The following is a 23,460-nucleotide window of genomic DNA, read 5'->3' on the forward strand; positions in this document are numbered from 1 at the left end:
ACACTGCAATTCTTTGATGTGAGCAAAACAAAAGAAAGGAAGGAGACCTGAACAACAAGATCCTGCGTGCCTTGTAAAGAAACACTGTACGTCCACCTGGACATACTTCATCATGGAAATGAGTCTCATTCTCCCCTTGTTTATAGTAGTGAAAGTAACTTGTACCTGCACTGAGCTCAGATGAACTATCTGGGTTAAAAGCAGTAAGCAGTTCACTGGGGGAGAATGTGCATGAGGTAGTACTGGAGTGAAGAGACTCAACTCTTACCTGAGTCCACATCAGGTCTTATGTTGCTCATTACAATCAAGGGCTTGAGCCTCGTGCTCCCTCCAGGAACTCACTCTCTATTGAACAATGTCTTTGGTAAACTTTTAAACTTCTCTGTCTCTGCCCTTCTGTTCCCTTAGATGTTGTGCCAGGAGGCAGATGCACTGCATTATCCTTGTCATTGCTTCAGATGCTGCTCTCCTATTGACTTTCAGGGTGCTCTGATGGGTAGGTTGCTTAGCTCTGCCCTAACAGGCTGTCCTTGTTCGGGTCCTCACACCAAACCCTCTCTGCAAGCTTATCACCTGATGAGGGTCTTAGCTTCGGATTGGTATGCAGTGTGCTACTGACCATGAGCCTGACAGGAGCTGTACTACATCCTCCTGCAGTGCCCTGTGAGTGTCTCCTTCTAAGAGATGGGCAGCAAAGTGCAAAATCTTGCAGGAGGGGCAGCTGTGGGGCAGGGGTGTCCTCTCTCTTTGCAGCGGGGGAAACTCTGGTCTTTTCATTTGGGAAACCCCTGCTTCAGACCCTGCAGTTTGAAGTGATGCTTAGTGGCTTTGCATGGAGTAGGAGCATGCTAAGAGCATTTTGTTGCGCTCACTGTTTTGTTGGCACAGTTAGCTGGGAGATGCTGTGAGCATTCCCTGGGGTAAAAAAGCAAAGGTCCTTTAGAGATGAGCTCACACGTATGAATTACAAATAGATGTTCCATACACTGTAGTACAAATTTAACTCCAATAAACCTATAAAGAGGTTTATACTAACATGAGCAGAAGCAGCATAGCCCCTAGTTCCCACTGTGTATCCCCAGCACAGCTGGTGGGTGCCTGTGGTGCTTTTCCAGTGGGTGCAGCTTATGATAAAAAGCAAAGCAATAGGAAATTTTAGGAGGAGGCTTCCCCCCCCCCCTTTGGATTTGCTTCAGCATAATGATAAGCTGCCATAATTGCCCAGACTGATTGGCTTCCCTTTCCTTGTGCATAGTTTTGATTCACAACTGTGCAGATGTTTAGAGTTCTTTTTCCTCAGGAAACCTACAGGAACCTTATGATTGTGTAAGAGCAGGTGATGGAGCCCTGGTACAGCCAATGTGAGACCAACACCTTTGGAATACCAAGCTGGCCCCATGGGTGAGGCTATGAGCAGTGCCTACCTTGGCCATTTTGTTTGTTGTCATTCATTTTGGAGCAGCAAAGGGAAGTCATTCCCATACCAGGCATTCTGTCCATAAAACATCTCTCTTCCTTGGCTGTTATCTGCAAAATGAACTCATATGTGGTCCTGCTGCTCACCGGTGCTATCGATAAGTGTTACACTAGGAATGGTGTTAAAGAGTAATGAAATCTTGTTTCAATAGACTTAGCTCTTGTAGTTTTTCCTGTAGTCATGCCTCTGATAGCAAGCAAATGCAAGCTCTGGCTGTGTTTTTTCTGACCTTTGGAGTGTACATAGCATTGCTCTTGCATGGATTTTTTGGTGTCTAGTAAGGATTGAGCTCATGCACCTTTCTTTTCACTCTCTATTCTAGCCAGCTGTCTAAATTCTTGAGTGTTCCTATGTATTTGGGAATTATGTATTCCTGTGATAGCGCATACATTCAAATCTAAGTAGTCCAGAAGGTGTGATGATGCCCAAGGCAATTTTCATCTACACCCGTCTGCTGCATCACTCCCTTGCATGCAGCCAATGTTAAGATGGGCTAGCAAAGACCAAAAGGACATGGAAATGAGCCTAGGATCCAGTGTGCTAAAATATTTGCTAAATTAAGAAGAGAGCTGCATAACAAAAGTCCTGGGGTACATTCAGTCTTCTTATTTAATATCCATAATTGGTGCTTAAGAAAAAACCACAAGCCATGCCTCCATCCAAGTTCTGCACGTCACCCGCCAAGTGCAAGGCAGGGGATCAGACATGAAAAGTGCCAAGTTGTTGGTTTATTTATCAAGTGCTGTGTACAAGTAGAGCACATTATTATTTAATGAAGGGTACTGCTATTGCTGTTGCAGCACGTTGTAGGAAGATACAGAGCGTGGCTTAAAGAACGGCTTTAAAGAAGTGCTACTCTGCTCATTCCTGCCCAGACAGAGCTCTGGATGAGGGAATGGTTTAATGGGATGACCGACCCTGACTGTCATTTGTTAATGTTTTTTGTGAGGATGAAGGTGGAGACCTGTTTCCTTTGTGAACATGCTGAGGTCTCCTAGTGAGCAGCAGCGCTGTGTATGAGCACGAAGGGAGCTGTGTACTGTTGGCAGTGCATGGGCAAAGGCTTTATGCAGTTTTCAGCTCAGTTTATGTCCAGGAGCTACTTTGCTGCTTTCTTCTACTTAACTTCATAAGGGAGAGTCTCTGCTACATGCCAGTAATCTTTATTTTCAGCGAGATGACTTCCTTTGCCACATTCTGAGTTTTGCTTAGTTTGGATTTCTTTCAGGGTGGTAGGATTTAATAGAAATGATTGACCACATCTGAGGTTAATAGTTGTTTGTGTAAAACATCTGGCTTTGTGTCTGGCTCGGTGGGACATCTTTGCACTGATTCAGCAGTAGGAGTCTGTTCCTATATGGCATAGCAGTGAGAACGTGCATGGTATTGCAGTGAGCTTATGCAAGAACTGCAGGTAGTAAATGCGCGCAGATTGATTTCATGAATGAATCTTTGATTCCTGCCGTATCCATAGCAGGAACACTGATAAAGTATTGTCAGACACGCAGGGTAGGCAACCCTTGTAAAAGCAATTATTCTTTCAGTTCAGACCTCCCAATAAAAGGTAGCTGGGCTTCCATTTCCGTGTCTTCCTGCTGAGCTGTTTGCCTCTAATTGTAAAATCATAGTATTAAGCATGAGCACAGGGCATTTTAAAAGCAGTCATCATTTAAATCGCACCAAGTAATCACGGTGCTTATTTCTCCCATAAATGCTCTGAAGATTGTGGCTTTGCCATAAATTCTCCTCCAAATCAGACCCGTTTCTGCCGTAAAAAGCAGAGCCTGGGCGTGCATTCCTGTGTGCTCCTGGTGCCACCGTGCTGGCTATACAGGCATGTCAGAGGGACATCGCTGGGGCAGGAATGCCATCTCGTGGCCGTGAATAGCTATTATGTGACGTAATCCATCTCCCATCCCTTATTTCAGCAGCTGCCTTGTGTGCTGGCTGCAGGGTGCTCAGCAGGACGGGGCTCCATGTGTGACACTGGGATGGTGTCTCAGAGCAGCAGCAACAAAACTTGAACAGGAGGTTTGGAGCAATCCCTGGCTGTGGTAGGAGCTGCTCCATCCTTATCTGCTCACCTTCTCCATAGCGCCTTTAGAACTATCTGCAGCAGTGTTTGGGGGTAAATAAGCACACTTTCCATAAACACAAGAATGTTAGATGATGCTTTGTATTTTTTTGGCCTTTGAGTGATGCACCCTCCATAGGAAGAAATTAGGATATCCCAGGAAAGCATGGAATCTCTCAAAAAGCCATTGAGTTGCCCATCAAGGCAGGTGTCAGTGCTCTGTGCACAGCAGGAAGGCATCCACAGCCTGTGTGCATAGCAGGGCAATGACTTCTCTGCCACCTGCATGCTGCCTATGTTAAAGCCAGCAGGTCTCACCTTCTAGGAAAGCCTTGAGGGTGCCTGATTTCTTTGTGCTGTCACTCCCACATCAGCTTATTCCCTGGGGAGCGGGGCTGAAAGGCTGTTCTACCAGCAACAAGAGAGGCGAAGCAACAAATGCGAGCAAAAATAGGACACATTGTCCTTCTGTGTCTTATCACCTTGGTTATCCTGTTCTGCAGGTGAGCAGCCAGCCTCTTACAGCAGGAGGAATCCCAGAGGAGACTGAGCAGGTCTTGGGAGCCAGGCTGTGTGATGAATACAAACCATCCGTAATCCATTTCTGTAGGTGGAGAAGAAAGATACCTGTCTTCACACCCAAATTTGATTTCCTAGGCGAGGACGCTTTTGCATGGATGAAACCAGCATGTTCTCTGCGTCTAACTGTAGCCACTGAGGTTTTCATTTCAAACCTTTCAGTGCACCTGCAGCAGTGGATGGACGTGGGCACTTGGAGGACAGGCTTCTTTTCATCTTTTTTCAGCCTCTAGGATGGGATGAAACGAGTTAAGACCCAACTCCAGTGAATTTTACTGAAGACCTCTAATACCTTCCTGCACCAAGCAGCCATACCAGTTTTGCCCCAGACAGGACCACGTGCACGTGCTGTTCCCCATAGTGAGGTGCCGTGTCCCTGACTGTTGCTGTGTGAGTTGGCTGTAATGTACCTCTGCAGTGAACACACACAGGGAAGAGTGAAGCTCTCCTCTAATACTTTTTACTTCTATTTTCTGTCTGTTCCCAGTTTGTTTCATGCAAGCTGCCGGGCAAACTTCTCTCAATAAATGTATCTGGAGAGAGAGGAGAGGTGTCCTCCGGCAGCTCTGAAGCCCATGAAAACTGATCGTAGATCACTTTTTAATGTCAACCCCATCTAAAGCAAATCACTCTCCAGCTGCTCCCACGTTAGCCTACTGACAGGCCGAGCTGGTTAGCGGGGCTGATTCATGGCCCAGTGATATAATTCAGTTGCACTTGTTCATTATTTACAGAAATCACAGGCATCGTTGCTCTAGCTGGATGAAGTTACAGGACTGTGGATAGAAGAAGGCTCTCAATTGTAAAATTAGTCAGGGGCTGTGTAGGCTTGCTGGAGACAACGCGATATGAATGATAGGATTTAATTCATTCACCTGGGTATTAATATGTAAGTTCAGTGCTTGTAAGGTCATTGCTATGAAAGTTTCCCTTAGAGGCAGATAGGCACTAGAGGTGAATAGAAATGATGAAGTCAGTGTCTCTCAAGGACAGACTCGTGTAAGTGGGCTGCTGTGAAGAGAAACAACCAGACTCAGAGATCTGCTTCCTGGTCTGCTATCCAACACAGTAGGGACAAGACCCCAGAAGCCTTACTTACATCCTAAATAGTTCTCTTGTACATACTGAGCAGTGTGCAATTATCAGCATCATGGTCTTTGAATGGTTTTGTCTTAGTAGTACCTTCCCTTCTGGATACATATCATTTGTTTCATTCACAAAAATACTCTCAATCTTTTAGGAAGTCTTGTTAATAATGCTGATAGTACCTCTTGGGAAATGTTTGTTCTTATACCTTCTATGCAGCCTACCATGATGATCTGCTTATTTTGCTTGTATAAAGTAAAGCAAGTTAAGCTCATAATAGGTAAAACAGGTTGTCAGGTTAGCACCTGGGGCAGATCTCACCCCCTGGCCTTTTGCAGCCAGATGAGTTTAGCTGCTCATATGAAGTTTGATGCCCAGCTGGAGACCCTGGAGACCCAAGTAGATCCAAATGATATCACTGGAACACTGCAGGTGGCACAAATAGGGCTATAATTCTTGCACAGTCCTTATGCGTGGCATTAATTCCTGGCTAACTTCGGGTCTTGGGATACATTATGCAGGAAGACATGCTGGGCTGGAGGTTTCAGGTGGAATTCAGGCAATTAATATGGTCCTACCTGAGAAGGCATTGTCAGGATTTTGATGCTTGCGTATTTTCTGTGTACTGCTTGTATCCTTTTGCTTTGCTTATGTATTATTGCTTTCCAATGTAAGCATGGATTCTGACGTAAGGAAAAGATGGTGTAGCTATTTCTAGATAGAATTTGCCCTGAGTGGGTCCAAAGGCATTTTCCTAACAAATCAATTTCTGCAGTAATAACTTGCTTAAGTATAACATGTGAAAACGAAAGCGCTATATTGTTATTCCCTCAAAAGTATCCTAATACCTAACTATTGTCAAGAACTAATTTTGTGTACAATAACTTAATACACAGCCACAGATAAACTGCATACTCAGATTGAATACAAATTGTATTTCGGTGGAATGAATTATGGCCTTATGCTGAGCGTCACTATGGCAACTAATGACATCACTGCAGGATTCAACCTGCACAAAACCCAACTTCTGAGGGTCTCTGTTTGCTGGCATGGGTTTTTTCACGGTGATTGAGGGTATAAATATGTAAGCACCACAGTGTTGTCAAGGGTTGCTATGTGTATTAACTGCCATTGGAAAGATTTATTCCCTTTGTGGTTACTGTTGTTCTCATGAAGGAAACCTAATGAAAATTACTGTTTGTATTTGGTTAGTAACATTTGTTGATAGCATATGGTCTGGGAGTGCTTCAGCAAATAAGAGCTTTTTAATAGTAAACAGAGCTATGAGTTCTATAAAGCAGCTGCTGTCAAAATACGCAGCGTAAGGTTGGATATTTTATTACTTTCTCCTCTTATCCAAATTGAGAGTATCCTCCCAATTTTTCCTTGCTAGTGACAGTGTGATTGTTTTTAAGAGAGAAATCATCATCTCCAATTAGAAAATAAGACTGTTTCTTGGTTCTCATGTTTCAAACGTACATTTGGAAGCTGATGCATCACATATGAATGAGGTGTAATATTGGCATCTGACTGGAACTGCGGCGCTGTAGGTAATTTCTGCCAAAGCCCTGCTCCCTGGCACTTTGGTGCATCCTCCTATGAGATGAAACATAGAACAGGATGCTGGAAAAGAAAACATCAGAGCAAAGTTGATGAGGGAACTAAGTCTGTTGATCAGCTCATCTGCTGCACTCAGCTGGACTAGATAGGCTTGGAGAGCAGAGCATTAAGCCATACTCCTCTGCACATAAGAAAACAATTATTTTTCCCAATAACTTCTCAAATACAGAAGCTGCTGTTCAGTTTTTCTGTCTGAAGAACATGTAATCCTAGCGTTTTCCCTGTCATTTCAAGGGAACTGCCCTTCTTCAGCAGAGGACCTAGTTTGAGGACAGGAGGAAATGCAGAAGTCATTAACAGGATGAGGATGAATGGGAGTGATTCATGAGAGGCTGTAGCTCTCATCTAACTTGCACTATTTTAGGTTGCATCGTGTACTCCTTCACATCACTCTGTTTGTTGCTCGTGACATATTGTCTGTTTCTTTTAGTCTGTAAGAAAACACCTCTGCGATTCGCCTTCAAGCTTGCTTGTACTCTCTGCATGAGTTTCAAAGTGCAGTGAATATTCAAGGTCTCTGGGAACAACGTGGAAATCTGGCTCGTGATGAATTAGAAGACCAGAGAGAGCAGTTCTTATCTGCTAGCTTCTTGCTGGGCTTCGGCATGGTCAGGTGTTGAGCATCCTCTTTGCAGCAGAGCCATCCTCCAGCCCTCCCTATACCTTTTGCCTTCAGCTGAGCTCTTCTAACAAGGAATGCTTTGAGTCAGGAGTGCTTTGCTTAGCCCTGTCTGGAAGTTTGTGTCTTGCTTTATTCTAATTACTTCCTACTTTCTAAGATGCAGAAATCTTGAAACGCGTCTGCAAATTTGAAGCACAAAAGCACCATGGTTTCTTGCCTCTTAGTGTAGAAGGCATATTTTTTTTTCCTTTCTCTCCTACGTTTGAACTTGTTTAAAGCTTCCAAATAGGCATTCGTTCGAGTTTCACTTAATTTTTGTTCCAAGATGCTGTTCAGTTTGTTCTTGTTTGCCAGAGGGAGGCGTTTCCTGAATCTGAAGAACCCTATGCAGGTGAATGATTTGAGGTGTTGATGTGAATGATATCACTGCTGAGCCTGTTTGAAAAGCTTCGGCCTTTGGGATGTTGAGCTGACTTGGTACTTCACAGTTCTCCTTTGTCTATGATCTTTCTGAATCAAAGCTGACTGTTGTGTAAGTTCTGGGTAACTTTGAAGGAGTAGTCTTCCTGTAACTGAAATAGAGCTCAGCTGGGTGTGGTAATGAGTAGAAGCAACAACCCAAGATGAAATTAATGTGTTGATTATTGAGAAGAGGCCACTGAAGTTCCTGCACGGAGTTCTGCAAGTTTGGAGGGGTCTGCTGGGCACATGAGATCTCCAGAAGTTGCAACAAGGATTAGCAGTGGGTCCCAGGGATTGGCAATGCTCCCTAGAGACTGGCTGGTTGTCACCACTCATTAGCTGAAGAAAGGAAGTAAGTGAACTAGAGGGATCCATTTAGAAAACATAGCAGGAAAGCTGCTAATCCGGGCAGGGCAGAAAGAGATGACCTTTCCCTGCCACACACTGTGGTTACAAGCACAGAGAGCCCTGTGCTCTGATTGCCCAGCACAGCAGCATCCTCTCGTCCAGGTGCTTGGCCTGAGACAAGTGTTGCCTTGTGCTGGCTATGCTGGGGTGTGAGCGAGGAGCACAGGGTGCTGAGTGCAGCGGGGAAGACAGAGCAGTACCCATGGGAGTGCATGGTTCTGACAAGTACCAGTGTGCAGCTGCTGCCACCTCCTGCATCCCACGAGGATGCTCACCACCAGAGTACAGATGGGCCCTCCTGGCTCACCAGGCAGCAGCTCCAGCTGCAAGCTGCTCACTGGGGATTTGACGCACTGCTTTCCCAAATCTCTGCAGCAGGACAAGGACAAGTCAGGGTCAGCTTTCTCTGTGCTGGCCCAAATGGCGGTGCAGTCCTGTCTCAGCTGGGGTAAGAATAGGGCCTGGGGTGAAAGTGTCTGCTGCAGAATGCAGTGATCTGATCTCCATGTGTTCTCTGATGTCCTGGTTCAGAGGAAACCTCTTATGTGAATGATTGGAAGACATTCTCATGCCTGTCACTGAGCCTTCCCCTGCCGGGCTGCAAGCCCTTGTATCCCTAGCAAGCCTCCATAGACTAGTGTAAGGAAGGTCAGCTGCAGGGAGAGTTCCAATTGCAAGGCTCAAAATGGCAACTTTTTCAATCCATGTCAGCAGGCTGTGGGTCCAACCCTGTGCCTGGAGCTCATGGTATTGTACTCCTCAAGGAACTGCTAGTTGCGCATATTTTTCTACCATACTGCAGTTTAAGCCTTAACTGAACCAGGCAGGTCTTAGGATGCACTATTGTGCACTATCCTGTGGTTCATTCAGCTTCCCTAGCGCCGCTTTCTAAGCCTCAGTGCCTGCCAAGAAGATAACTCTTGGAGTACAAATAATAGATGGTGCTTAGGGGTCATTGTGTGCTTGAAAGGTGGCCATTTCCTTTCCCTTGCCATCCCCTGCCCATACATCTCATGTCCTGCTCTGCAGTCCCACCTAACTGGGCTTACACTGCGCATCATGATTTGAGCCTAAGTCTGGGTTAGAGGACTGGGCTGAGCCTCAGAAGAGGACCCAGGTTAAATGTGACGTTTCTTCAGAAAAAGAAAACTTCACTGTGAACCTGGAAATGAGGTTAATTAGCCAAGAGAAGAGCAGAGGCATGAGTGATTACAGATGTCCTAGGTGCAGGTGTTCTCCATCCTCAGATTCTGTTCTAACTATACAGGCTGTCACTGCCAGAGACATATTGTTCTCTCTTTCTAAATCCGTTCTCTTAATTTTGGTTTCATGCTGCTTCCAAATACCATCTTTTCTCCCAAAAGAACCATCATGGTTTTTCCAAACATCTGTCCCCCAGTTCCCTAAGAAGATAATTAATGCCCTTGTCACTCAGTCAGCCCAACCACTTCAGCTGGTGCCAGGCACGATGTTTGTGGTTAACCATTGCCCACCCAAGCAGCAGTGCTACTGACCTGTCACTAGAGCTGAGCATGTTTCTGTTTTTGCAGCTGGGGCACCCAAGGAGACTTCACGACAACCCACGCACTTCCTGCAGTGAAGGTGAAGCTGTTCACAGAGAGCACGGGTGTGCTGGCGCTGGAGGACAAAGAGCTTGGGAGGGTAAGGACATTTTGAGTTTAACAATTCTTCCTTCTGGCCCTGCTTTTCTAGAGAAATCTCTCCTGTACGGAAATATCTTTGGAGGACAACATGCTCTGCTTCTTTGCCAAGCTTCAGGAGGGAAAGAAAGCAAGCTCTCCACTGCTGGAAAGTAATGCACCTCGCATGCTGTCTTTGTTGTTAGTTTTTAATGGCAGCATTTCAGCTGGCTGTGCCTGCGCTGAGCAAAAGCGAAGGATCTTGTGTGTGATATTGGCAGTCCGGAAAGCTTTAGAAGTTGCTTACGGAAATGGACATTCCTGAGGCAGAAAAAGGGATTATGCTGTAGCAAAAAGAGAGGATTTAAGTTTGGCAGGAGTGTGTTAAGCTACTCTCATATCTACTGAACAGCCAGTGCACAGCTTGAGCATCTGAAAGCACTGTTGGCAGTACTTATGGCAAAAGGCTTGAAATCCTGGCTTCCCCAGAGACCGTGGCTCAGCCGCTGGCTTCAGTGGGGCTGGGTAAGGAGTGGAAGTGAGGGTCCACTGCTCCTGTCAGTGGTGTTAATAGCAAAGAGCTTGCATTGCCCTGGCACCAGCCATGGGATATCAAAGCCGCCATTCTCACCCCATCCCTGCCCCTCACCTGTGGTCCCTACACCAGACCCTGGGACTGATGTCCCTCCAACACCACAGTGCATTCTATCTGCAGACAGTACTATGGGGTTTTCAGACAGTTCAGTTCATCTCCATGGATTTTTTCATCTTGCATTTACATTTGTCACAGTCCCATGCCTAAGCGGACTCTGCCAACTCCTTCCTCAGCTCCCTCAGCAAGGGAGGCCTCCTTGGTGACATGGGCTAGTCTCTCTTGCTCCTTAGCTGTTCTCAAAGTCGGGGGGAAAAAAGCAACAATGAAGAGCCTGTACTACACATGCAGGGTGCAGCCTTTTAATCCTACCCAGAGAGAAAATCCCAATCCAGAGTCATCCCACCTTGAAGTCACAGATGGTAGGAACCTCACTGAGCCTGGAGCGCTGGCATCACCAAGGATGCTTCACAGCCACGTTGTGTCTTCAAAACACTAACAAGACTTTTCACTAATGCTGCTCATACAAATGCCAAAAGTTCTCTTAGGTCTGAGTAAGTTGTTGCTCTAATTCATATCTTTACAGCGGAGAGCACCACAAATGATTTTGTCTTGTATGACTTGTGTCCGTTTTGACCATTTGTCTTTTCACATTCTCATAACACCCTTTGTTCTTGCACTTGAGAGAGAAAGAAGCAGAGTTATTCCTGCTTTCCTCATCTCATTTTTCTCTTCAAGGATGGTCGCAGCCTCTCCAGTCTTTCCTCATCCACAACTCAATCCTTCTTCCTCACTGCTCCTTTTTATTTTGTTTGTTTAAAGAAGGGTGACCCCAGCAGGCTGCAGCACTCCAGCTGAAGACTCGCACTTGCTTTGAGGCACAGCATCATAACATTTTCAGGACTATTTTCTAAACCACATTGTTCCAACAGCCCGGTACCTCCCTTTGTCCACTGCGACCTGCTGAGTGGAGCTTTTCACCCAGCTGTCCGCAATGCCACTGAGGGCTTTTTATCCCCCAAATGGTTGCACTTGCTGCGGACCCGCTTGCTTTGTAGACCTTGTTTCCACTGGCAGCCATGAGCAGCGCTGACTTTGCAGCTCTCGGGAAGCAATTAGCCCTGCGCCTTGTTGTGAGAAAGATGTCAGGTCCCAGCACGGCCCTGTTGCCCTGAGGTACGGAAGAACTGGCCGTGCCAATGCACGTGAATCCTGATCCGGTGGGAAGCCATTGCCCCTGGTGAGCTCCTGAAATCCCAAGAATGTGGGCCAGCAGCAGTGGGCACGGGGCGATTTCCTCTGGCTGGCGGCCACCGGTGCTTTGAGCAGGCCGAACTTCAAAGGGACGCGCGGGTGCCTGCAGCGGCCGAAATGACGCGTGTCCGATCGGGCCGCGTCAGGATTTCTTTTTAACAAAATAATGAAACCGGGAGCGTACTAAGCCCCTGATTTAGCTGTTTGAATGGGCATGAACCTGTCTGTGGAGAGAGAAGGGAAGCAAAGTCTCCGTGGAGCAGTTTTATACACAAAAACACCCATGCTCAGCCGCCCTTTGAGAAGAGGCTTTGTGCTCTGCCAGGCCGGCACAATGCTCACTTTCTATTGCAAGCATTGAGCTGGCAGCCAGCCGGCACTCCTCACTGCACCGCTTGTGTTGGAGGGCGAGCTGGAAAGAGCTCCCAAGCCCTGAGCTGCTGGATGGGTAGCTGAAGCCATGGGAATCCATCCTGGCCCTATTGAAGCCAGCTGCAAAGCGCCTGCAGACCTCAGCCAAGGCTTCATCCACTGAGCGTAAGGAGGGGAAGAGCCATGAATTGCAACAACACTGCACAAAGTTTGTGTGCCGTCTGATGGAAAAGAGTTAGAAATCGAAGCAAGAGCGTATCCCAAACACCCCAAGTGGCTCCTGCCTTGTGGGGAGGTGCAGTTTAATGCAAGGCCTTGGTACTGGGTGATGCTCAGAGCTTGGGCCCATCCGTGTTTCTGACAACACCCATGTGCAGGACTCACTGCTTTTCTTCAGGTTTTGCTGAAATGCAGGTATTTTTCCAAGAGAGGTAAATCAGAAACTGATGTTGCTCAGTTAATCTAGGTGACTAATAATGGATCCCTGCCAGAGGAAGCATAAATTTAATTCAGTAAAGAAGGTGTGAAATAATGTTTATGAAAGATGGTGAACTTCAAAATCTACTGATGTTAACCTCATAATTAATTATTATACCTCATAATTAATAATTTTTAAACTCGATTATCAGAGGCTAATAGCATCAGGTGTATTTTAGTGGGAGGAAAAAGCCTGCTTTGTTGGCTCAGCAGTAAAGGTGAGTGTCTCTGGAATATGAGTATAGTTTGGCTGGAGTTTGGGCAGGAACCCGGACAAAGCATGAGTGAGTAATGAGTGATGGAAGCACAGCAAATAACAAGGGTGAATGCTGCCATTTGTAAAGGAGTGTGCTTGCATAAATATTAATGGATTTAGAGGAGATTCTCACTGCAGAATGGTGGGGACTGTAATGAATTTGCATCCAGCACAGGTACCTCTGAGAGAGAAAATGTTGGAAGAGAAAGGGGCATAGGAGGCAGAGAGCATCAGAGAGAACATCATTCCGATGTGAAGACAGCTATAGCTTTGCTGTGCTTCCATTCACTTTGCAGATAGACGTTTTACAGTCACAGGGTTAAGCCACTTTAGAGGACACGTGGAAGCATGAGGACAAAACTGTGAATGCTGTGTAGTTCTTGAAGAATATTCTGTGGCTTGCTGACAGAGTGAGTTGCTGTGCTTCATGGGATGATGAATGAGTGGAAAAGCACAGCTATGATCAGAAGGGATTACTTGGAGCCTTCCAGTTTCTTTGATTAGCCAAGCACTGCCACTGGTATTCATCTGCACAGCTCCACTGAAATTCCTGGTGTTGCACTGATTTACCCCAGCTGGAGATTGCTCCATCATTTCCTCTCTGCATGAAATGAAAGCAGAAAGTGCCGCAGCCACTGCTGTCATGATATGTGCTGCACGTTTGATCTGTTGTTGTAGCACAGTCAGACACACTGACCTATCTACAAGGTTGTCTACTGTGTACAGTCTTGCCAGTAAGCAAAATATCAGAGCAACTTCATCAGTTTGATTGTAGTGATTGATAAGCCGTTTTAGGTATAATGCTCCGTGGCGAACCTCACATGGAAACATCAGGAAGTTTAGAGGCTGTCAAAGTTGTATGGCTCTGAAAGTAGAGGACAGGCAACCTCAGCAACAAGTTATTGGTGGTTTGCTGATCACATCAGTCCATCATCACTTCTAGTCTGATTTGCCTGGGTAGCTGCAGGCTTGCTTACTGTCCACTTTCCTTACACAGCTGCAGGATGGGAACCAATAAATGCAGTTCTGTTCTGCCCAACCCTATAAAATATGGCACATTGAGGACTCAGAGAATATATAAAATAACCTCAAAATAATAAGCTGCTTGTTAAAACAACAATGGAAAGTCTCAGTGATGGGAATTTCCACACTGACTTTCTGAGCTCTTCTGCTGTGCTGTTGTAAAGCTCATGTTGAGAACAATGTTTAACGTTCTTGCTTTTGATGCTTGCAGGTTGTCCTCCATCCCACTCCCAACAGCCCAAAGCAGTCAGAGTGGCACAAAATGACAGTTTCCAAAAACTGCCCAGATCAAGACCTGAAGATCAAGCTTGCTGTACGAATGGATAAGCCCCAAAACATGAAGCACTCTGGGTAAGTGTCCTTATCTGAACTCCATTTGTTTTGCATGAGCATTAGAAAATTTCTCTTTCTTGAGATTCTGAACGTTAATCTTTTTCTCAGGTTCGCAGATCAAAAGAAATGTAAATATAGAAATGACATTAGTTTGGTCATTTATAAGGAGCTTTCCATATCCTTAGCATAGGCACGCATTCTTAATACATATCAACTAAACAATTTAAATTTTAAATGGTATTCCCTGGGAAATTGCTGGATTGTTTTCTTCCTGTAAGAAAATAAGAAGTGAACTGCCTAACTCTTACTGGTATGTTGTAATAATTTCCCTAAGTTATTCTGTATTTCCCTGTGCTGACTTCTCACAACCTAAAAAACAGTGCACCTTCCGCTTGAAATGAACTCCAATGTGATCCTCATTATTTATACAGAGATGCACAGTACAACTAAACAGCAGGTGCCTGGAGGGAAATGAGAGAGTCTAAGTAGGACTGATAAAGTGGGATGTTAAAAGGGGAGTCTCTCCCCTCTGTGCATCATTATCAGAGGACAAGGGGATCCCCATCTTCCTTGCCAGGCTTCCTCGTGTCCCACACAGAGGCTGTGATGCTGTAGGGCAGAAAGGAATTTTTTTTAGTTCAAGATTATTTAATTCCTGTGCACTGTAACCTGACCTGAGCTGGCCAAAAGGGAATCATTCTTATCTTTTCCTGGCGCCCAGAAGCAAACACTGATACGTGCTTTTTCACTGGTAATGCAATTAAAATTAGATAATCTTTGGGAAGATCTAGCTAAGGTCATTGCCAAGGCTTTCCTCTCCTTGCTCTTCAGAGCTGAGGATGTGATAAAAAGTAGAAATTATTTTGGAAAATCACTACTTAGATTAACTCTTTATCTAGTATCTTTTTTTGGGGCTATAAAAGTAACATTGCCTCATTTTTGTTTTCTTAATGTTCCGTTAGGTTCGATCCATTAGATGGATTAAATCATGCATCTTTCTTTTAATTTCTTTTCCTCATCTTCCTGTCTTTTCTGTTAATGAGATCAGAGCCAATAGCCAGATGTGAAGTTTAATTTTTCCACTGTGAACATGGCACCAAAAGCAAAAAAAGAACAGCTCTCCTGTCATGCTTGTTTCCGTTATCAGGTCTGATGGCAACAGGGCTGAGCAGTCCTGGCTTTTCTCATGCTCTTTACAACTAGTATTTCATATACAAGATGGTGCTGGAAACAATGTGATTTGTAATATTAGCTTGCTATCGTAACCAAGGTTCTCTTTCTGCTCATTTTAGTTGCAGCAGCAAACAAGACAATTATTTCCTTGTTCTCGAGCTCAAAGCCCGCATTAGCACATTACTTGGAGTTTTGTTAAACACTCACAATGTACATAAGTTGAATCTCTTCTAGCATAAAAAGCCACCAGCATAACCAAAAAGGAATTGTTTTCTATTTATAGAGCCAGAACCAAAGTAATTATAATGATACGTAAAACATATTAGTGCCGAACAATGTCTTTGTAATTACTCCTAGTCTGGTGCTGCTGCTATTTTTGCCAGTGTTTATATTGCAGTGTCACAGCAGCTGCTTCATCACAGAGATTAAATGCTAATTTTGACATTAATTTTAAAAGTTAATTCTTCCTTTGTGGAATGCAGTAAATTCACTCCTTCTTAGAAATTATTCAGTCTGCTCATAGCCAAGCGATTTCAAGGAATTCATCTTCAGCTGTTCAACAAAGTGACCTGGTTTAGTCAGTCCGGTGTATGGTGAGGTCCCTGGCGCTGCCTTTGATGCAGTAAGGTGCCCTCTCATTGACACTTCCCCTCAGCCAAATGGTTTTGTGAAGGCTTAAAGCAACACTTAGGGTTCCTTTCTCTTAATTCTGCCATTGCAAATGTATTCACCCATCTGACCACATAGCAGCTATTCACTGGCATTAAAGGGCTTCAGGATTCTGAGCAAGCTGTAAAAAACAAAAAGGAAGAAAGGAATAATACTGTGTAACATCGAGACTCTGGGAGCTTTTTGTGTCTCTTTCTTAGCAGGTTATTCGTTCAGGCTAGAAATAATCACATTCAGTAATGCTGCCAAACTTGAGAGTCTTGTAATTACTCCTTCTTCTGCATTAACTTTGGTTTCTAGCTGTGAAGAAAAGATACTGTAAACAACAGCTTGTCATTTGTGTACTGAATTCACTTATTCTTTTCTCCTAGATATTTATGGGCCATTGGCAAAAACGTTTGGAAGAGATGGAAGAAACGATTCTTTGTCCTGGTGCAGGTAACAGATTTACCTAGAAGTGACTTTCAATTACAACGTGAAGTATTTGTTCTGACCTTTTACAGTGCTGTGTAACTACTGCAGAGCTGTGGTTCTGTGTAGGTTCTTTGTTAAGCCCTGGGTCTTTTCTTTTTTTTTCAACTGTGGACATCTTCTCAGGCACAACCCCACTGCAAATCATTAGCTGGGAGTTCTGCAATGCAACTGAATGCATGGTGAAATGGAGAAATAGTTTTAGGGAGGAATTGAGTGAGATGGGAAGGAAGCTCAGTCTGTGTTGGCTGGAGGCACTTGAGTGCAAATGCTCCGTTTTCAGGTAAAGCTTCAAGGCCCTTGAAATCTACAGAAGTTTCATCCTTGGCAGCATCAGAGTCAGTATTTCAGTCCTGATGCTTCTCTAATCTTCAAATTCATCGCTCATTCTCATTCTTTTTTCTTTTTCTTTTCTACTTTCTGCCTTCCTGGTTTCAGTAGACCTGTATGTGGTTGTTTAATGATTTCAAGTAAGCAGGCAGAAGGTGTCTCACACGAGCTAAGAGGATATGGTCAGTACTTGACATATTAGATCTTCCCTTTCCTTCCTGATGGCAGCTGAAAGCACTAAACCAAGAGAGGCATGGGGCCCTGGTCTAGGTGGCTGCATCTTCACCCTAGCCTGACCAACAGTGCCACAGAGTGCACTGGGATCCATCTCTCCCTCTGTCCTGACCGACTTCCCCAGGCTGTGCTGTCTACAGCTATAAGAAATAAAAAATTAAACAGTTGCCTATATCTGTCCAAGCAGCGTATTTAGATTTAGGTTAAAAATGATGGGTTTAGGGCATTTGTAGACCATTCTCAGCAACATCTCGTTTACAAATGCACCCTCCATGCAGGGACCAGCCAGGTGGAAGGGGATCTCACAACTGAATGGGGGTCCCAAAAGTGACAGAAGAGGCCACGATTAAGGAAATACCTTTGGGGGATGCTGCACAACGAGCCTGTTTTTATGCAGGGGTTCAGGGACTGTTTTTCTCTGTGTGTTTTCTTGTCGGTGTTCTGTGTTGAAGTTAAAAGCGCCATGGCAATGTGTGATCACCTGTAAAGCAGCTTGTCCTTGAGAGGCAGCTGATTTCTGCAGAATTCTCAGGAGCGTTTTCATTGTGAGCAGGGGGTTCTCCAAGGCAGGATCCTTTTTCAGAGAGTGTCTGTGTATAACAGGACAATTCCTCTTTCCTAAAATTGCTTTTCCTATACCAGAGTTTATCAGTACTTCTGTGTGTGAGGCTCTGCAGGTGTGGCCACTAATCCCTACGTTTCTCTTAGGAGCCTTCATCTGGCCTTTCTGGGGGGTTGCAGTTCTTTCACTCATCTTCAGTTGCTATATATTTCTCAGCTTGCAGTGGAACTGAAGCGCTCAGTTATTCCATGTTTTCTTCTGTTACTAGGTCTGTATTCGTCAGTTGGCATATGCAAGTAGAATTTGGCCAGAAAAGCAGTTCATTTGAATAAGATGAGCAGACTTTTGCCCCCAGAGAGTCTCTGTAGCCCACCTCAGAAATTCCAGCTGCCGCTGCAGCTCCTCTGTTACGTTACCGTTTGCTCAACATTTGGTGCAATGTAAAGTGTTCTGCCGTACATCAAATATAAACAAGAAACACTCTCTATGCAGTCCCTCAGATGTAGTTTGAGCATATTGAACATGTCAGCAGGCAATAAAGATGGAATAAAAATACTTTGCTGTCCGTATGTTTGTCATTTGCTTTTCATGCAATGCAAAGGATGGGTGCTGATACGAACAGGGATTGGCAGTAAAGGTGTTGATGTCCAGAATGCTCTGAACTCTGCTGAGCACAGACAGGGAGTAGCCCCAGCAGGATGGTGGGCTGGCCTGGCTGCAGGAAGAATGGACAAGGATCAGGCTGTGTTTTAAGGGCTTAGTCAGCCACACCAGGCTCCTGTTGGCACCAGTGCCAAGAGCTAGAGTCCAAGGCGTAAAATCCCTTTGGGATATTGCAGTGTGGTCAGCGGGGCTGTAAGTTTGGATGAATAAATATTTCCTTTCTCATCCCTCATCTCTGTCCCTCACCTGTAACATCTTCTGCCACACCTCTCCCCTCTCTTGCAGAGTAACCTCTTCCCCCCAGTCCCATGTCCTCTCCTGCACCTGATTCAGATGGAGGCAGCTGGCCCAGCCCCAGTTCCTTCAGTGCTCTGCTGTGGTGTCTGGTACCAGAGGTTAAGAAATTCATGGTAATAAATACTCAGACTCCTCTTCCCCATCTAAACAAGGCACAAAGGTGCCAAGCTGCATAGGCAGCACTGTGGAGGAAGGTGTTGATGGCAGTTTGGCTCTTTCCTGTCAGTAATGCCTCACCAGTATGAACGGAGGATTTGCACATGTATGGAGATAAGGGAGCTCTACAGGGAGTGTTCCCACTGATACTTGGATCCTGAAAGCCCTGCAAAGAAGGGGAAAGGAGCAATAACTCTCTTGTAATTTGGGCGGAATAATCCCTCGCACCTTCTGTGTCTGTGGAAGCTGTACAGGAGATGGTTTGTTTGGGTGCAGTGGGTGAGAGCAGCTCCTTTGTGCTGCTTCTGTAGCTGGGCCTCACTCCTTCAGCACATGCATTGCTGGGCAGTCCTCATTCTCCCCTTGGTGAGGGTGAGCACTGTGATGTGGCCCGGGGAGCTCAGGTGCATTATTACTGCAGGCACCTGTATAACACAGGGGAGAGTTTTCTTTTCCAAATGAATCGCAGTCCCTCTCTGCACACTGCCCACCCTTCTCGTAGACACCCTTTGAGATGAGCAGCAGAAGAGCAGAATACTGATTAGATGTAAATTACATGGCAGAGACTCGTTACTTGCCTAATTTTAAATCCTGAGATATGCAGCGTGAAAGTGATGGCAGAATATGGCCCTGAGCTTGGATGGAAATGGTCCGCAGCATTGCAAGTGTGGAAAATGCTTCGTAAAGGCAGCAGTCATGCCAATGGCAGTGGTAAGAGAAAGCAATGGGATGATTTAGGGCAACATTCTCTGTGACTGGTTGGGAGAGAAAATGTCTATCCAGCACAGATGTTGTGTTTCATAAGTTGCTATATCAGCTAACTGAGCACAGCATACAAATTTCAGCCAGTTTGTCAATTGGACCCTTGATCACGCAAAAGCTGGGATTTTTGGTAGCAGACAGAGCTTGCATTAATTCTTCGCGTGGTCTAATGTGCTCCATTGGCAATAACGCTGCTGCTGGTTCTGGTGGGCTTGCCAGTTCTGCAATGGGAAATTTCCTCTAATGATTCATAAGGGCAAGTGAATTAATTACATTGAGATTTCAGACTGAATCTGTTTTCCTCTTGTCATAACCCCATTTCTGTGCGCTGGCAGCATATGGGAAGTAACACTCCATGGTACCTGGATGACATGTCTGCTGAGTAGCTGGAAGCAGTTTTTGTCTGATTGTGTCTCATGGTGTTTGCAGAACGTTGTTGGATGCAGATCAACTCTCTGCAGATTAAAACCAGTTGCAGTGTCTGCGCCTGGATCTATTGTTCTAGTGACAGACTCCCCGCACTCGTTATAACTTAGAGTAATGGTGACAGCTCCTGCTTTTAGCAAAACTCAGCTCGGAATGAAATGAAATGAAATGAAGTAAGTGTTCAGTAACTCTGCATAACCAACTGAACTGGGAAATAATTCCACAGCATTGCAGTGTACCACACCGCAGTCCTAGCCTGTGGTCCTCAAATCAAGGAGAATGACCTAGAGCTGGTCCCTGCAACCATATTAAATCATGTTTTCGGTCAGACCCTCACTGGGAACTGGGCATAGGCAGTGAATGCTGAGAAACCCTTGAGTGTTGGTGATTGATACAAGACATTTGGAAGCTGCTGGTTAAGCAGCTGCATGTCTGCTTGCACCTGGATGCCTGTACACAGGCAAGCTGGTGGCGTGGGCACGACTTCCCATCAGGCAGACCCACCCGAAGAAAACACGCGTGTTTGGAGGAAGAAGCTAGGACAACTGCTATGTGCAATTGTTTAGGGATGAATGGATGTGCTGAGATGTGAAAACTGTTGTTTTCACATTTGTTTCTTTAAGCTAGATCATTTCCTCTGCTCATTTGTGTCAGTAAAGGGCTCGGGAGGCAACATACAGCTGCAACCAGAGGACAAGAGTCTCCCATCAAAGTAGAAAGCTGTATTACAACTGGCAGTATCTTAGCACAGTTTCTCTCCCTTGGGACAAAATACATGCTGTTAATCCAGGAAAGGTCCGTTTAAGAATTTAACCCAAGTGGGGCAGTGTTATGTCAACACTGGGAAAGAGGGAAGCGGATGACTGAGCTGTGTTGTGCTCAGAGTGCAAGGGACGGCAATTAACAGGTTTGAGCTGGATTCTCAGGCAAGCGTTGCTGGCTAGAGCAGGAGTATTTGGTGGAAAAACAAGGGTGAAGTCAGTACTGGTTAATGCATACCTACTATATTTATTAATCACTTGGATTATATAGCTGGTGACAGAATATGGTCAAGTGCCAAGAAAGTCAGATCTAATTTAGCAGCCTGGGAATAGTGAACTTTGGCATTTGTCTCCCGCTGTCTCTTTCTTCTCCTCTCAATTTCTTTGCCTTTCTCTTTTTTTTCCCCATTGTGTTCCTTCTGTTCTTCTGTCTCAAATTATTTTTCTAAACCATTTTCCTTTTTTCATAAGGAACCAGCCAGAACAGCCTTGGATTATTTCTCTTCATTGAGCTTCACTCAATTCAGCTTCCTTAGCTGCTCCTTTCCTGGCCCTCATCTGGTCCCTGGATCAAATCCCAGTTGCTTTGAGAGTTTGTCCCTCACTGGGCAGAGATTTCCCCTCAGTCTTCCTTCAGTTTCCTCTCTATCCATGCTTTTTTCAATTACTCAAACCATTCATTTCGCCCACCCCATCTGCTCGCTCGCTCTCATACTCAGCTATGGTTCAGTGTGAACTCAGCAGGCTGCAAGATTAATTTCTGCTATTAACTGTTTCTCTGGTCTGGCCACTTTGGAGCTTCTGCAGATGGCAGGCTCTGTATTTTAGAGGACTCTGCACAGTATTTTAGAGGGCTGATGAGAGGCTAACTGCAATCTCCACTTGACCCTACAGCGCTGTTCAGCAGTGAAACATGACAGTGTCATATCAAGCTTTCTAGAATCTCATTTTGTAAGATTTTTCTTTATCAATACTCATAAATGGAAGGAGCCACATGTTGCTGGTAGCCAGGGCACAGCTTGATTCTGACCCCAAGCCGTAAATTGGCATACCACATCTTGCACACAAGGTGCTGGCTGGAGTCGTGTTTGTACAGGCACTCTGCATGGCACCATTGGCTCCTTTTCCAGAGGACATTAGTAGCAGTCCTGGCTGGTTGCATGTTGTAGAGTGACCTGTAGGTTTCTCTAAGAGATCTCTTGTAATAATGATGTAGAGCAGCTTCTAAGGAAACTGTGTGGATACGAACAAGAGTTTGCCTTGCTCTCCTCGCAGAATGGCTTCACCAAATCTTTTGTCCACACTTGCCCACAGCACGGCTTGGAGCCAGATGATATTTAAGGTCCCATCCTAAGCCGTTCTGTGGTTCTATAATCTCTCTTTAACTTTTAATGTGGAAGATATAAGCTTTGAGGTGCCTGTATATGTTTCCATTTTTTATGGTTGTGTTGGTGTGGTTGCTTTATTGATAGAGATTAACAGTATTTGCTGGAACCAAAGTTGAAGTGGATTAATTGAATGTGAGGAAGAGCTTGACATTCAGACCTCAAGTTCAGGGTCAGAACGAAAGAAACACCAACTACTGAATGGGTTTTACCTGTTGCTTAGAGCATTACAGGATAAAAGGAAAGCACGACTTGTTTCAGTGTTTTCTGTCATATCAGTGTAGATTAGCAGCAATGCATTTCAGGAGTTGAATTCGTCCCAGTTCAGGAGCTGAAGTTCAGGCTGTCTGCAGCAGAGAAACCAAATCCTCGCCATTCGGATGAAGTCCCCAGGATCGTACTGTGTGCATAAAGCACATGAGGGAGTTTGTCCAGGAGATGGCAGCAATATCCTGCTGTTCGAACTGAATGAACGCTGCAGGAGCCGTCTGAACGTTGTGCTGAGGGGCACTGGGTTATTTTTAGATTTCTTCGTGTTAATCTTTTTAATTTTCGTGGTTGCCGGTACGACGGTGCGCATTCAAAGTTCACAGCATATAATATGCACTGGTGTGCTCCTGCTATTGGTCTGTTACTTGTCAATCTTTCCTCGGTGCTGGTAGCTTTAAGGAAGTTGCAAGATGCTTAAAGCATCACTTTCAGCCTTCCTCCCACAAATGTGTTAATGATAGGGTTTATTCTTAGGTGGATGCTGGAGCTGTTCCTGGAGGAAGGCGCGGTGCAGGCAGGCTGGCAGCTAGCAGAGCCCGCAGAGGGCAGCAAGACACTGAGCACCGGCTGGGGATGCTCAGCCAGGTCCCATGACTTAAATAAATGGCATTTATTAGTGAAAGGTGCCACTGAAATATATGCTGTTTGTAGATTTGTAACAGAATAGTTCAGAAGCAAAGTCCACACCAGCTGCTTGGGTGATGCAGAGAGTGCAACCACTCACTTGGAGCCCATCTTTCGGGATCTCTCCCAGCTTCCCCAGAAATGACGAGTGTGATCTGTAGCTGCCCACCAGAGTTTGAAAGATCCCTCAGAAGTCAAAGTTTCCTTCAGAGGTCAAGAAGACGTCCACACTAATAAAATTACGTAAGGCGTCCAAGATGTGACACAACCTTACCAAAGTCATTTGAAATCATTTGACAGTAAATTTCCCCTTGAGTTCTTAGCCTGGAGCACGGAGAATCCTCTCCTCTCCGGCCAGGCTCCTTGCTGCCCATCCAGATCGTGATGCGGGGAGCACACGCA

General features: G+C 45.2%; 1 protein-coding gene across 5 annotated transcripts in view; it reads left to right on the forward strand.

Moving 5' to 3' along the window:
• Window positions 1–23,460, forward strand: part of CADPS (calcium dependent secretion activator) — a 171,036-nt gene that overhangs the window by 61,701 nt on the left and 85,875 nt on the right. For all 5 annotated transcript variants that reach the window (XM_072347840.1, XM_072347843.1, XM_072347841.1 and 2 more), the window contains exons 7-9: window positions 9,879–9,990; window positions 14,154–14,293; window positions 16,489–16,555. In XM_072347840.1, the coding sequence (XP_072203941.1) occupies window positions 9,879–9,990; window positions 14,154–14,293; window positions 16,489–16,555 (319 nt within the window). The remainder of the gene's footprint in view (window positions 1–9,878; window positions 9,991–14,153; window positions 14,294–16,488; window positions 16,556–23,460) is intronic.

Source organism: Excalfactoria chinensis, chromosome 12 (assembly GCF_039878825.1).
Source record: "Excalfactoria chinensis isolate bCotChi1 chromosome 12, bCotChi1.hap2, whole genome shotgun sequence".
Lineage (NCBI taxonomy): Eukaryota > Metazoa > Chordata > Aves > Galliformes > Phasianidae > Excalfactoria > Excalfactoria chinensis.